Source organism: Macaca nemestrina, chromosome 9, assembly GCF_043159975.1.
Source record: "Macaca nemestrina isolate mMacNem1 chromosome 9, mMacNem.hap1, whole genome shotgun sequence".
Classification (NCBI taxonomy): domain Eukaryota; kingdom Metazoa; phylum Chordata; class Mammalia; order Primates; family Cercopithecidae; genus Macaca; species Macaca nemestrina.
The window spans coordinates 69,975,535-69,989,717 of record NC_092133.1 but is presented as its reverse complement, the minus strand read 5'-3'; the positions used below and the strand labels follow the sequence as shown (position 1 = coordinate 69,989,717).

General features: G+C 42.3%; 1 protein-coding gene and 1 non-coding gene across 30 annotated transcripts in view; both read left to right on the top strand.

The window, feature by feature from the left end:
• The window catches only part of LOC105466020 (ubiquitin specific peptidase 54), a 118,393-nt gene that overhangs the window by 76,854 nt on the left and 27,356 nt on the right, over positions 1-14,183 (top strand). For 21 of the 29 annotated variants that reach the window (XM_011714806.3, XM_011714813.3, XM_011714809.3 and 18 more), the window contains 6 exons: positions 3,237-3,386; positions 6,761-6,929; positions 8,335-8,505; positions 12,297-12,428; positions 12,609-12,989; positions 13,229-13,460. In XM_011714806.3, coding sequence (XP_011713108.2) covers positions 3,237-3,386; positions 6,761-6,929; positions 8,335-8,505; positions 12,297-12,428; positions 12,609-12,989; positions 13,229-13,460 — 1,235 coding nt within the window. The remainder of the gene's footprint in view (positions 1-3,236; positions 3,387-6,760; positions 6,930-8,334; positions 8,506-12,296; positions 12,429-12,608; positions 12,990-13,228; positions 13,461-14,183) is intronic. The other 8 variants (XM_071069734.1, XM_071069732.1, XM_024787978.2 and 5 more) reach the window with 2 other exon arrangements.
• LOC112423908 (U6 spliceosomal RNA) lies at positions 13,998-14,104 on the top strand. The gene has a single exon (XR_003014514.1). It is a non-coding gene; the product is annotated as a U6 spliceosomal RNA (small nuclear RNA).

The following is a 14,183-nucleotide window of genomic DNA, read 5'->3' as shown; positions in this document are numbered from 1 at the left end:
AGGAGCAGTGAGCACTAGACAAACAGGTATGTCCTAGATGACAAGTATTATAATGTTTTGGACAGATAAACTTGTTTATTTGTGTACAGATACCCGTGCATGTAGGTATGTGCTCATATACCTCCTTTTATAGGTGGCAAAGGTTTTTTAAGAAGAAATGGGATGACTTGGCCTTGAAAGACAGGGTAGGCAGAGCTTAGCTACTGATAAAAATAAATCAGTAATTCAAAGAGTTATTGTATGTTCTATTTATTGTTAGTTTATATGAGTATAGAGTAGGGAAGGGTATTCAACCATGGGAGGCAGTAAGGTCCAAAGAGGGGCATTCCTGACTAGAACTGGTATAGTAGGTGAAGAAGTTAAAAGTTGGTGACCTGAGCCCAAAAATACGAAATTCACAGTGTGGAACCAATGTCTGGGATAATCTTGTGACTGAAGAGGGCCTTTGTTACTGTTTTTTAATGTCATTAAGCCATGATTGAGAATAAATGAACTTTCTGGGATCTTATTTTAGGTTTTCTTCCCAAGGAATCTTACTTGAGTAGGCTGTGCACAATAAAATCTCCATTTTTCACCAGCGCCTACCTGTAGACCTAGATACTCAGGAGGTTGAGGTGGGGGGATTGCTTAAGGAGTTCAAGGCTTTAGTGTGCAATGATCCTGCCTGTGACTAGCCACTACATTCTAGCCCAGGCAGCATGTCAAGACCCTGTCTCTTAAAAACAAAAACAGTCATTTCTTTTTTTTTTTTTTTTTTTTTGAGATGAAGTCTTGCTGTGTTGCCCAGACTAGAGTGCAGTGGTGCAATCTCCGCTCACTGCAAGCTCCGCCTCCCAGGTTCATGCCATTCTCCTGCCTCAGCCTGCCCAGTAGCTGGGACTACAGGTGCCCGCCACCACACCTGGCTAATTTTTTGTATTTTTAGTAGAGACGGAGTTACACTGTGTTAGCCAGGATGGTCTCGATCTCCTGACCTCATGATCTGCCCGCCTCAGCCTCCCAAAGTGCTGGGATTACAGGCGTGAACCACCGCGCCTGGCATCAAAAACAATCATTTATTCTAAATTTCTGTGACCTACATATTCTGTACTGTTCTTTTTTTTTTTTTTTTAAACTTATCACTAACTTGAAGCTCAAGGTTTAATTTTCATGATTGTTTTTTCAACCAAATAGGTTCCTCAAGGCCAGAATCCTTTCCTTCAATTTTTTTTTTTTTTTTTTTTTTTAAATATGTCTCTTAGCTCTTAGGACTGTTGGGCAGCTAGGAATTGAAATGCTGATAATGAGCATGGCTGTATTGCTCTACTTAGGTTATTAACAAGAAAATTTTTTTTGTGGGATCAGCTGATAAAAAAAACTTTTGGAAGTAGGCAGGTAAATAGGGTTTTGTTTTGTTTTGTTTTGTTTTGTTTTGTTTTGTTTGTTTGTTTTTTGAGAGGGAGTCTCGCTCTGTGCCAGGCTGGAGTGCAGTGGCACGATCTCGGCTCACTGCAACCTCCACCTCCTGGTTCAAGAGATTCTCCTACCTCAACCTTCTGAGTAGCTGGGACTACGGTGTGCGCCACCACTCCCAGCTAATTTTTGTATTCTTAATAGAGACGTGGTTTCACCATTTTGGCCAGGATGGTCTCGATCTCTTGACCTCGTGGTCCTCCACCTCGGCCTCCCAAAGTGCTGGGATTACAGATGCGAACCACCACGCCCAGCCAGTTTTTTTTTTTTTTTTTTTTTGAGATGGGAGTCTCGCTCTGTCGTGGGGCTGGAGTGCCGTGGCACGATCTTGGCTCACTGCAAGCTCCACCTCCTGGGTTCAAGCAATTCTCGTGCCTCAGCCTTCCGAGTAGCTGGGATTACAGGCGCCCGCCACCACGCCCGGCTAATTTTTTTGTATTTTTAGTAGAGGCGGGGTTTCCCCATGTTGGTCGGGCTGGTCTCAAACTCCTGACCTCAGGTGATCTGCCCACCTTGGCTTCCCAAAGTGCCAGGATTACAGGTGTGAGCCACTGCACCTGGCCGGTTGTTGTTTTTTTTTTAATCCAACTTTCCTGGCTCCTCTTATGATAGGCCCTGATAAGAAAATTATTGAAAGATATGAAGAAAGATCATCACCATACCAGTTTACTGGCCACTATCTGTCTTGCTTTTCCTTTTTGTCTGTTTAGGTTAATTTTTTTCTTTCTTTCTTTTTCTTTTTTTGAGACAGGGTCTTGCTCTGTCATCCAGGCTGGAGTATAGTGGGACAAACAGCTCACTGTAGCACTGACTTCCTGGGCTCAAGTGATCCTCCTGCCTCAGCCTTCTGAGTAGCTGGGACTACAGGTGTGCACCACCATGCCCAGCTAATTTTTTATTTTTTGTAGAGACAGGATCTGGCTTCGTTCTCCAGGCTGATCTTGAACTGCGGGGCTCAAGTGATCCTCTTGGCTTGGCCTCCCCAAGTGCAGGGGTTACAGGCATGAGCCACCATGTCTGGTCAATTTTTTTTTTTTTTAAAGTTAAAATAATTATTTTTTTAGAGAGGTTTTTGATTTGCCACCCAGGTTAGAGTGGAGTATGGCACAATTATAGCTTACTGCAGCTTCAAACTCCTGGGCTCAAAGGATCCTCCCACCTCAGCCTCCTGAACAGCTAGCACTTAAGTGTGCACTTACCACACCTGGCTAATTAAAATTTTTTTTTGTAAAAATAGGGTGTTTTTGTTTAGTTTAGTTTTGTTTTTTATGATGGAGTCTCACTCTGTTGCCCAGGCTGGAGTGCAGTGTCATGTTCTCGGTTCCCTGCAATCTGCCTCCCGGGTTCAAGTGATTCTCCTGCCTCAGCGTCCCAAGTAGCTGGGATTATAGACGTGCACCACCACGCCCAGCTGATTTTTGTATTTTTAGTAGAGATGGGGTTTCACTATGTTGGCCAGGCTGCCCTCAAGAGATCTGTTCGCCTCGGCCTCCTGAAGTGTAGGGATTACATGCGTGAGCCACCACACTGGGCCTAAAGATAGGGTCTTGCTATCTAGTCTAGGCTGTTCTCGAACTCCTGTCCTCAAGTAATTCTCTTACTTTGGCCTCACAAAGTGCTAAAGTTAAGTTCTGATGATTAATCTAAACTAACAAAAATCTTAAACTGAAGGGAAGAGAAGCAAGTCAGTATCTTACCTAAGAAATGTCGATGGAGTCTGCTGAGAGATGATGTGGGAGGGTTGAATATGTGACTGTACTTTCTTTTCTCTTCTTTCCCCCCAGCTGTTTTTCAGAGTGACAGATGACCGGGCCAAGCAATCTGAACTGTACTTAGTAGGAATGATCTGTTACTATGGCAAACATTATTCTACATTCTTTTTTCAAACAAAGATTCGCAAATGGATGTATTTTGATGATGCTCATGTTAAGGAGGTAGGAATAGTCAAGCCCTTTTTGAAGTGTTTGGTGACTACAAAAAAAAAAGAATAATTATTTGTCTTTAGTGTTTCATTTTCATAATTTCGAATGGGACCTCCCCACATTTCCATAAAACGTATTATATTTATATTTTTATTTTATTTATTTATTTATTTATTTATTTATTTTTGAGATGGAGTCTCACTCTGTCACCCAGGCTGGAGTGCAATAGCTTGGTCTCGGCTCACTGCAACCTCTGCCTCCTGGGTTCAAGCGATTCTCCTGCCTCAGCCTCCTGAGTAGCTGGGACTACACGTGCATGCTACCACACCTGGCTAATTTTTGTATTTTTAGTAGAGATAGAGTTTCACTATGTTTGCCAGGCTGGTCTCGAACTCCGGACCTTGTGATTCGCCTGCCTCAACCTCCCAAAGTGCTGGAATTATAGGCATGAACCACCGTGCCTGGAGGATTTTATATTTTTATATCTGTCTGCCTGTTGAATTTATTTTTTTTTTATTATTTATTTATTTATTTATTTATTTTTTTTTGAGACGGAGTCTGGCTCTGTCACCCAGGCTGGAGTGCAGTGGCGCGATCTCGGCTCACTGCAAGCTCCGCCTCCGGGTTTACGCCATTCTCCTGTCTCAGCCTCCCGAGTAGCTGGGACTACAGGCACCCGCCACCTCGCCCGGCTAGTTTTTTGTATTTTTTAGTAGAGACGGGGTTTCACCGTGTTAGCCAGGATGGTCTCGATCTCCTGACCTCGTGATCCGCCCGTCTCGGCCTCCCGAAGTGCTGGGATTACAGGCTTGAGCCACCGCGCCCGGCCTGCCTGTTGAATTTATGAAGGTATCATCTTGTCTTCCCCTGAAGATGGCTAGTTCTTCGAGGATAGGAACAGTGTATCTTCTATTATATCCTCTGAATCCCCTCACCAGGCATTCAGCAGTTTTGTATTTATAGGTGACAAAGTATTTTATTTTATTTTTTGAGATAAGGTCTTCTCACTCTATTACCCAGGCTGGAGTGCAGTGGCATGATAATGGCTCACTGCAGCCTTTATCTTCCAGGTTCAAGCAATCCTCTCACCTTAGTCTCCTGAGTAGTGGCAACTACAGGTGTGTGGTCACCACACTCAGCTAGTTAAAATTTTTTGTTTGTTTTAGAGATGTTACCCAGGCTGGTCTGGAACTCCTGGGCTCAAGTGATCCTCCCTCCTCAGCCTGCCAAAGTGTTGGGATTACAGGCGTGAGCCACAGTGCTTGGCCCAAAGTATTTTTTTGAAAGTATAATCTCCTTTTTTTTTTTTTTTTTTTTTCTAGAAAATAGTTTTTCTTCAGTCCTGAGGAGTCAGCTCCTTATGTGGGCTTTGGTGGAGTTCATGGGTCAGCACTCGAAGGTCTAAATCTGGGTGGGGATGTTAGCACCTTTTGGGCTTGGGGAGATTGATTACTGATTACCTTGCTATGAATGGCACAATTCACATAGTAATGTAGCTTTACATACAGCTTAGGAAGCACGTAGGCATCAAATAAATTTACTTCAGAAATGTCTTTGACAGCTGCAGCCTTTACTATGTTTTGAATGAGAAACTTTTTTTTTTTTTTAGACAGGGTCTTGCGCTGTCACCCAGGTTGGGGTGCAGGGGCATGATCTTGGCTCACTGCAACCTTTGCCTCCCCGGCTCAAGTGATTCTTGTGCCTCAGCCTCCCAAGTAGCTGGGCTTATGGGCGTGCACCATCACGCCTGGCTGATTTTTGTATTTTTAATAGAGAAGGAGTTTCTCCACGTTGGCCAGGCTGGTCTCTAACTCCTGACATTAAGTGATCCACCTGCCTCGGCCTCCCAAAGTGCTGGGATTACAGATGTGAGCCACCGTGCCTGGCCTTGAATGAGAAACTTCTTAATAGTCTTGTCCTTGGGCATGCATCCGGCACAGTTCATGCAGTGAATGGGCTGCACATAGCTGCAGCCCTTTTTTGGCATGCCATGTTCTTTCTTTTCTTTGTCTTCTTGGAAACTAGGACTCCAGAGAGGAATGGTTGTTTGTTGTTATTTGTTTTTTTAATGTGTGTGTTGATTGATTTGAGTAGGAACACTCTAATGCCTCAAATGAGGTTATAAGGTTAATACAAAGTTCAGAATTTCAGATCTTGGAGTTACCAGTGGGTACTACTTTGTGTCAGGGCTGCTGTAAATTATTCTTTGTTATCTTCCTGAAGTGCCCCATCACAGAGTAACATGTGTTTTGGGATAGTTATAAGTCATGTAGGGTTATAATGACAAAGCAGGAAAGTTGATACTGTCTAAACTACAGAGTTTGCGATTGAAGTGGCTTATGTGATCTGCATGAGTTAGGAAGCTGCTTGTGATAAGGTTAGCAGATAAGGAGATAAGGTGTGACTAATCTACACCAATCCACAGACTTTAAGCAGTGTCTTCCACAAATAGTAAAGTGTTTGTCAAATTCCCTTATTCTTTGTCTCTTTTTGTATTATTGTAATTTGGGGCAATTTATATAAATTCTTTTAGATTTAGGGTTTTTATTTGAAAATACCCTTACAAAGTAGTAAATATGATTATATTAATATGTGAAGAGCATATAAATGTTTTAATTAAAATAATAACTCAGTTATAAGTTTACTGGACATCTATTATTAACATACCACTATGCTAGTTGTCCAACCCCAAGAGCGGCACATTATCTAAGAAATGTGACTGGTTCAAGCTTAAGATGGGGTGAGTTTGAGGACTGGGTTGAATTGATTCCGTGGCTGTTCTCTTACACTTTTCCACTGTGGTAACAGAGCTGAATCCAGCACAGGGCTAAGGCCGAGAGGTTCAGTTGTCTATTCTAAGCAGTTTGACATTTTATATCCTGCCATTTGCAAACTCTGAAACTGAATGTCATTTGTTCTAAGGCAGTCTGTGAGAGAGTTTCTGTCTGCTCTTCAGCTTCATGAAAGTGATTTTAATATTTGGGAGAAAACTAAGGAAATGCAGATTTCTAGTGAGGGCTTTAATCTGATGTCTGTGAAAAGAAATTGGTCACCAAGGCAGCTGAAGTTCCCTCACATAGCATATCCACCTTTGATAACTTTTATTCCTATTTTACAACTGAGTTGATGGTTCACAGAAATAAAAGTAATTTTATTCATTCTTTTATTCTTCTATAGGATTTCAGTGCTTTCTAAAAGGACTTAGCAAAGGAAAAAAAAATTTAATAAAAAAAGTGTTAGGTCTGAGATCTTTTTTGCTGCCTTTTTACCCAATTCTTGTCTTTTCATCTCTTTTATTTTCTTTAGAAATATAGAACAGGAAGATATGTTGTGAATTGTGGATATGAAGTATAATTGTCCTGTTCTTTTGGTTGTTTCTGGTTCAGATTGGGCCCAAATGGAAGGATGTGGTGACCAAATGCATCAAGGGGCATTATCAGCCCCTGCTGCTGCTTTATGCAGATCCCCAGGGTACCCCAGTATCCACCCAGGACCTGCCTCCCCAAGCTGAGTTCCATTCATACAGCAGGACATGCTACGACAGTGAAGATTCAGGTGAGCAGCCTGGCTCTTTACCTCTCTTCTCTTCTCACCCCATGTGATCAAACAGTTGGGACTCATACTTAATTATGTCCTTAGCACGTAACCTAGCTTGGAGAAAGAGGATCCATTAGAGGTAAGAAAGAAGTGCCAATCTGTGCTGAAGCCTAACTTGTGCCAGCCTTTATTTCCTTCAGTTGTCAAAAGAGTGTTGAGGATGGCTGATTTTTATAAGCAATTTTAACAGTGACTTAATTGAGTTGTTTTATTTGAGCCACTATAAGGCTAGTTATTTTGTTTGGCATGAGATATTTTTGTTTTAAAATTGCAAATGTGTAGCTGGGCAGGGTGATGCATGCCTGTTATCCTAGCTATTTGGGAGGCTGAGGTGGGAGGATCACTTGAACCTGGAGTTTGAGCCTAGCCTGTGCAAAATAGCAAGACTCTGTCTTGGCGGGGGGCGGGGGAGGAATTCCATGTCCAGTAGTGATATTTGTCTGCTTATGAATCACTTTTTCACTTCTAAGTTAATTGTTTAGAACTTAAGTAATGACTTTCTGTAAAAACAATTTTCAGCTTGATGGCTAAAGTTCTAGGGTAGCCCACAGAATCTTATAATATATTTGAGGTATAACCTAATAGTTTTGGCTTGATTTCTGAAAAGGAAGAAGAAATATTATTTTACTCTTCTAGATCTGGTACTGGCCCTTAATATAATTTTGAAAGAGAAGATGCTTGACTTTGACATCTTTCTTTCTCCCCTTTGTACCTCCCTCCTGCTTGGTACCTGGTGCTTTCTTCCACCTCTCATACCCCACCCAGACCTGTTCTACCTCTTTTCCCTTCAATCAAATACCCATTTGTCCTATTATACTTATCTCAGCTATCTATTCAGAGGGAAGCAGTCTGATTGAACTAATTTATACTAATGTATTTCATATAAGTAACAGCCCCAATAATTTCTCAGAGACATTAAAAATGCATCTAATATCCATTCAGAAATTTTAAGTGACGTTCTTGGGAGTATAGGAGAAAGATTATGGGATAGGAGAACAACTGACTATGTATGACAGGTTGTCCTGGGACTTTCCATCTAAATATATCCTACTTTTCACAACTTTTTCATTACTTCAGTTTTTTCCCTGATAGACTTTGTAAAACCCTCACAGGTTTTCACAGTGGCAGGCAAAGTGAGGGCTTCAGCAAGGTAGGGACAGGGATGGGAGGAATTTTACATGTGTCTGGGTGATCTGGAAGTTGGGTGTTGTGAAGAATGGCTCGATGGTATAGCATATCCTTCTCACGCTTGTGTCTAGGAAGTTCTTGCCTTATGGAGCTTTGTTGTGTCCATCTCTTTTCCTTCTCTCTGTTACTGTTCTATTTCCTCACTTTTTGCATATGTGTTTCCTCCTTCCCTCAGGGAGGGAGCCCTCCATCTCAAGTGACACTCGAACAGATTCCTCAACGGAGAGCTATCCCTACAAACATTCCCACCATGAGTCTGTGGTCAGTCACTTCTCTTCTGATTCTCAGGGGACAGTCATCTATAATGTGGAGAATGATTCCATGTCTCAGAGCAGTCGGGACACAGGTAGGGACTTACACAGAGGGTCCTGCTTGCCTGAATCAATTCCTGCATAGATCTCCTAAGAAAAAGAAACTGGGAGGCCGGGCGTGGTGGCTCACGCCTGTAATCCCAGCGCTTTGGGAGGCCAAGGCGGGCGGATCACGAGGTAAGGAGATCGAGACCATCCTGGCTAACACACAGTGAAACCCCATCTCTGGCTGGGCACGGTGGCTCACGCCTGTAATCCCAGCACTTTGGGAGGCCGAGGCAGGCGGATCACGAGGTCAGGAGATCGAGACCATCCTGGCTAACATGGTGAAACCCCATCTCTACTAAAAATACAAAAAAATTAGCCGGCCGTGGTGGTGGGCGCCTGTAGTCCCAGCTACTCAGGAGGCTGAGGCAGGAGAATGGTGTGAACCTGGGAGGTGGAGCCTGCAGTGAGTGGAGATCACACCACTGCACTCCAGCCCGGGCAACAGAGTGAGACTCCCTGTCAAAAAAAAAAAAAAAAAGAAACCCCGTCTTTACTAAAAATACAGAAAAAAATTAGTTGGGCATGGTGGCAGGCACCTGTAGTCCCAGCTACTCAGGAGGCTGAGGCAAGAGAATGGCGTGAACCCAGGAGGCGAAGCTTGCAGTGAGCTGGGATCACGCCACTGCACTCCAGGCTGGGCGACAGAGTGAGACTCAAAAAAGAAGAAAAAGAAACTGGGGCAAGTCAGAAATGTTTGTTATGCAAAGGCAGAATGGCACAGAATTTGGGCAATTGAATGGGATACAAAGAAGCAACACAGTTTTGAATGAACCATGATGCTCCATTGCACATACTCCTGTCAATAGCAGCATGTCAATAAAGATTGTAATGTGATTATTGACGTGATTATTCTCAAGTCTGCCTTTCTCCTCCTATCCTCTTGATTCCCATGGTATCCCATTAAGCCCCTGTGATCTTGCATATCATCATGTTCTCATGCCAGGCTTTGTCCTAAGTGAAGAGCTTTGATAGAAGGGGCCTATTTATGGGATTGGTGAGGGACAACTGCATGTCAGCTTGCTAAGCTTCCTGAAGGATAGAGAAGCAAAAGAATGAAAGATAATCTATTTGTTATTGTGAGTTCCATGCGGAGAATATTCTTGCATTGTTTTGTTTATCTGTAGGAGAGTATACCCATGTCAGAGGAAGAAATCAATACAGGCAAGAACAGTGAATGACTGCTGAGATGAAAAGTTTATTCTGGGAGATAGAATACCTAAGGCATAGAACAGTGTCCATATTCTTTGGGACTGTGGGAATTCGTGAGCTCATTGTTTGAGATTGGTGGTTTATAAGCTGGGGGGGCTTTTTTTTTAATATCAAGAATTTCAAAGATATTCAAAGCTATATAGAATAGTGTACTGCCCATTCATGTACTCATCACTTAGTTTCAATAATTATAACTCACAGCCAATCTAGTTTTACCTGTACCTTTACCCACTCCTGGATTATTTTGAAGCACATCCCAGGCATTTTATCACATTTTCCATAAATATTTCTTATGTTTGCTGAAACATAAGAAATCACTTTTTAAATGTAGCATTATAACACTTAAAAATAGTAATGATAATTCCTTAAAACTGCTAGGTAACCAATGAGTGTTCAAATATCCACTTACAAGTATTATAATATTTTCATGGTTTATGTGTTTGACTCAGCATCTAAATGAGGTCTGTGTATTGTGATGAGTTGATAAATCCTTTGCGTTTCTTTTAATATAATGTTTTTTCCTCTATTTTTTTCCTTGCAATTTATTGCTAGAACTAGGTATTTTGTCCTGTAGATTTCCCACATTCTGAACTTTGCTGATTTTATTCCTATGGTATACTTTAACATGTTTCTGTGTCCTATATTTCTTGTAAATTGGTAGTTGGACCTAGAGGTTTGGTCAGACTTGTGTTGGTTTTCTTTTGATGACTACTGCATTGATTGTGTCAGATGTGAGTTTTTTAGACCCACTTTTTGAATCTGTGAACCAGGGAGAAGCCAAGCCACAGGATAAACTAAGCGTATTTTCCAGTAGAGGCAGATTTGTGTTAACGGTTTAGGGGTTTTGGCAGGGAGGGTGTGAGGAATGGAGAACATGCCCATTGGTTTAACATTTGTAAGACTTAGTTGCGGCCAGGCGCAGTGGCTCACGCCTGTAATCCCAGCACTTTGGGAGGCTAAGGTGGGCGGATCACGAGGTCAGATCGAGACCATCCTGGCTAACATGGTGAAACCCCGTCTCTACTAAAAAAAATACAAAAAATTAGCTGGGCGTGGTGGCAGGCACCTATAGTCCCAGCTACTCAGGAGGCTGAGGCAGAAGAATGGCGTGAACCCGGAAGGCGGAGCTTGCAGTGAGCCAAGATCATGCCACTGCACTCCAGCCTGGGCGACAGAGCTAGACTCCATCTCAAAAAAAAAAAAAAAAAAAGACTTAGTTGCTCCAAGTCATTTCCTCCTCTCTTAAATCTTTCTTGTGGGCACAGAGGTAGAAAAGGACCAAATAAAAGCAATACAAGATTCCAAGGGGCAACTGATTGAAAATATTTATCCATATCACTACACTGGTGATACCTGAATATGTATAAGGATTTTCATATACTGTCATGTGAAAACAAATTTTTGTTAGCTTTCCGTGCATTTGACCTAGGGGTTTTTTTTTTTTTCCTAAGCGTATCTTCAAAATTATTTTACCTGCTTAATTCATCTCTGGCTTCCAGCACTTTAGTTGCTTATATCCTTTAGAATCTGACCTTTGCTGTCATCAAATCATGCTCATGTATTTGCATACTATGGGCATGAAGCTGGGCAAGTTACATAAAAGAGCCCAGCTCTCCTGGTTTTCCCAGTGATTAGTATTAAGGAACTGTGACGTGTAATCTCTGGATAGAGCCAAGTTTCGTGAAGCATGGGTAGGGGATAGGAATGAGAATTAATCAAAGTTGAAGTGTCCTTTAAATGATCTACAATTAAGGGAAGCTTAGAACTGGGTCTTAAAGCCATATACAATCAGAGCTCTTGTGGGCAAAGTCTGGAGTATCCAGGATAATACCAGATGTACTGAAAATCAGACTTTATTTGATATGTGTTGCTAAATAAATAAAAGGAAAACTCTGTCTTCAATTTATGAGAGCGAAAGTATATGGCTACCTGACATTTTTATATAATCTTTAAAACTTTTGCCTTTAAAAAGTTACCTAGAAACATGTCGTTAGACCTTCTGGGTCACTGGGGAAGATTATCAGTGGGATTGAGATTGGTCAAGACATTGTAAATTTGGATGCTCCCAGCTTCTCTGCATTTATCTTTTTTTTTTTTTTTTTTTTTTTTTTTTTTTAGCAGAGTCTTGCTCTGTTGTCCAGGCTGGAGTGCAGTGGCATGATCTCAGCTCACCGCAACCTCTTGGGTTCAAGTGATTCTAATGCCTCAGCCTCTCAGTAGCTGGGACTACAGGCACATGCCACCATGCCCGACTAATTTTTGTATTTTTAGTAGAGACAGGGTTTTGCCATGTTGGCCAGGCTGGTCTCAAGCTCCTGGCCTCAAGTGATCTTCCCGCCTTAGCCTCCCAAAGTGCTGGAATTATAGGTGTGAGTCACTGTACCCGGCCCTTCTCTGCATTTATCTACTGGGAGGTTCCTACACTGAAATCAGATAGCCTATGCCCTACAGCTTCTGTTCCATGGGTACTCTAAATTTGTGGCACTCCCAAAGGGAGATTAGGTAGGTTCTCAGGAGGATGGAGGTTAGTCTCAGATACCAGCTTACCCCAATTTCCTTGTTTTTTCAGGACACCTGACTGATAGTGAATGTAATCAGAAACACACATCCAAAAAAGGGTCACTGATAGAGCGTAAGAGGAGCTCTGGTCGGGTTAGGAAGAAAGGCGACGAGCCCCAGGCCTCAGGATACCACAGTGAAGGCAAGCCCCTCTGCACTGCTTCTCTTTCTCCTTCATTCACTCTATCAAACTTCTGTCATGCTCCAGACTGTTAGCTTCTCCTTTCTGCTCAAAGGGCTTTTCTTTGCTTTTTCGACACTGGGATCTAGTATCCATGATCACTTTAAACATCTATATTTCTTTCATTCTTTGTGTTTTTAGGAGAAACACTGAAAGAGAAGCAGGCTCCTAGAAATGCCTCCAAACCATCCAGCAGCACCAACAGGCTGAGGGATTTTAAAGAGACAGTCAGCAATATGATCCATAACAGACCATCCCTGGCTTCTCAGACCAATGTAGGCTCCCACTGTGGGGGTAGGGGAGGAGACCAGCCTGACAAAAAACCTCCTAAGACCCTACCTTTACACTCTCGTGACTGGGAAATAGAGAGTACCAGCAGTGAGTCAAAATCCAGTTCTTCCAGCAAGTATCGTCCAACATGGAGACCAAAACGAGAATCTCTGAATATTGACAGTATCTTTAGTAAGGACAAAAGGAAGCACTGTGGCTATACCCAGCTTAGCCCCTTTTCTGAGGATTCAGGTGAGGAGATAAGGGAAGAATGGGGGAAGAATTGGGCTTTTGAATAAAGTTGATTTGTGTCTTTTTAAAACCTGGGTTTTTTGGTACATCTGGCAAGGGGCATTTTTACTCTGATGTTGGGTGTTTTAAGGATATGAGTTCAGTGAGTAAGTAGCCAGAGGGAGGAGTTAGTTAGGTCTTGATTTTAGGCAAATGCTAACTCTACCTCGTTTTCCATACCTGTCTTTTGATTGGGATAGCTAAAGAATTTATACCAGATGAACCAAGCAAGCCACCTTCTTATGACATTAAATTTGGTGGACCAAGCCCCCAGTACAAGCACTGGGGCCCAGCACGGCCAGGCTCTCACCTTTTAGAGCAGCACCCCCGACTAATCCAGCGAATGGAATCTGGCTATGAAAGCAGTGAGAGGAACAGCAGCAGCCCCGTCAGCCTGGATGCAGCCCTGCCTGAGAGCTCAAATGTCTACAGGTATTGTTTGACCTTTGAACAGTTGTGACACTGTCCCTTGCAGCAATGTGAGCCACCTACTTGGGGCTTTCAGGCAAGGTTTAGACAAGTGGAGGGAAGGCCTTTGCTACTATGTGCTCTATCAACTTCCTATAACAACAGCACCCTCTGCTGGAAGAACAAAGGCACTTGAGAAAGGAGAGAACTTTCTATGTACAGTTATCTTTGAAATACTTTGAAGTACAGTTATGTATAAAGTAATTTAAAAAAAATTAAGTTCAGGGTGTATATGCGCAGATTTGTTATGATAAACTTGTGTCATAGGAGTTCGTTGTACAGATCATTTTGTTACCCACATATTAAGCTAGTACCCATTAATTGTTTTTCCTGATCCTCTCATTCCTCCCACCCTCCACCCTCTGATAGGCCCGTGTCTGTTGTTCCCCTCTGTGTGTCCATGTGTTCTCATCATGTAGCTGCCACTTATAAGTGACAATATGCCGTATTTGGTTTTCTGTACCTGTCTTAATTTGCTAAGGATAATGAAATAATTGTTTAGTGCTTGCTTTGGTAGCACATATACTAAAATTGGAATGATACAGAGAAGATTAGCATGGCCCCTGCTCAAAGGTGACACAAAAATTTGTGAAGATTTCCATATTTTTCAGATATGTAGGATAAACAAGTCTAGGGATCTAATGTAAAACATGAGGACTACAATTAATAAAATTGCACTGCATATGA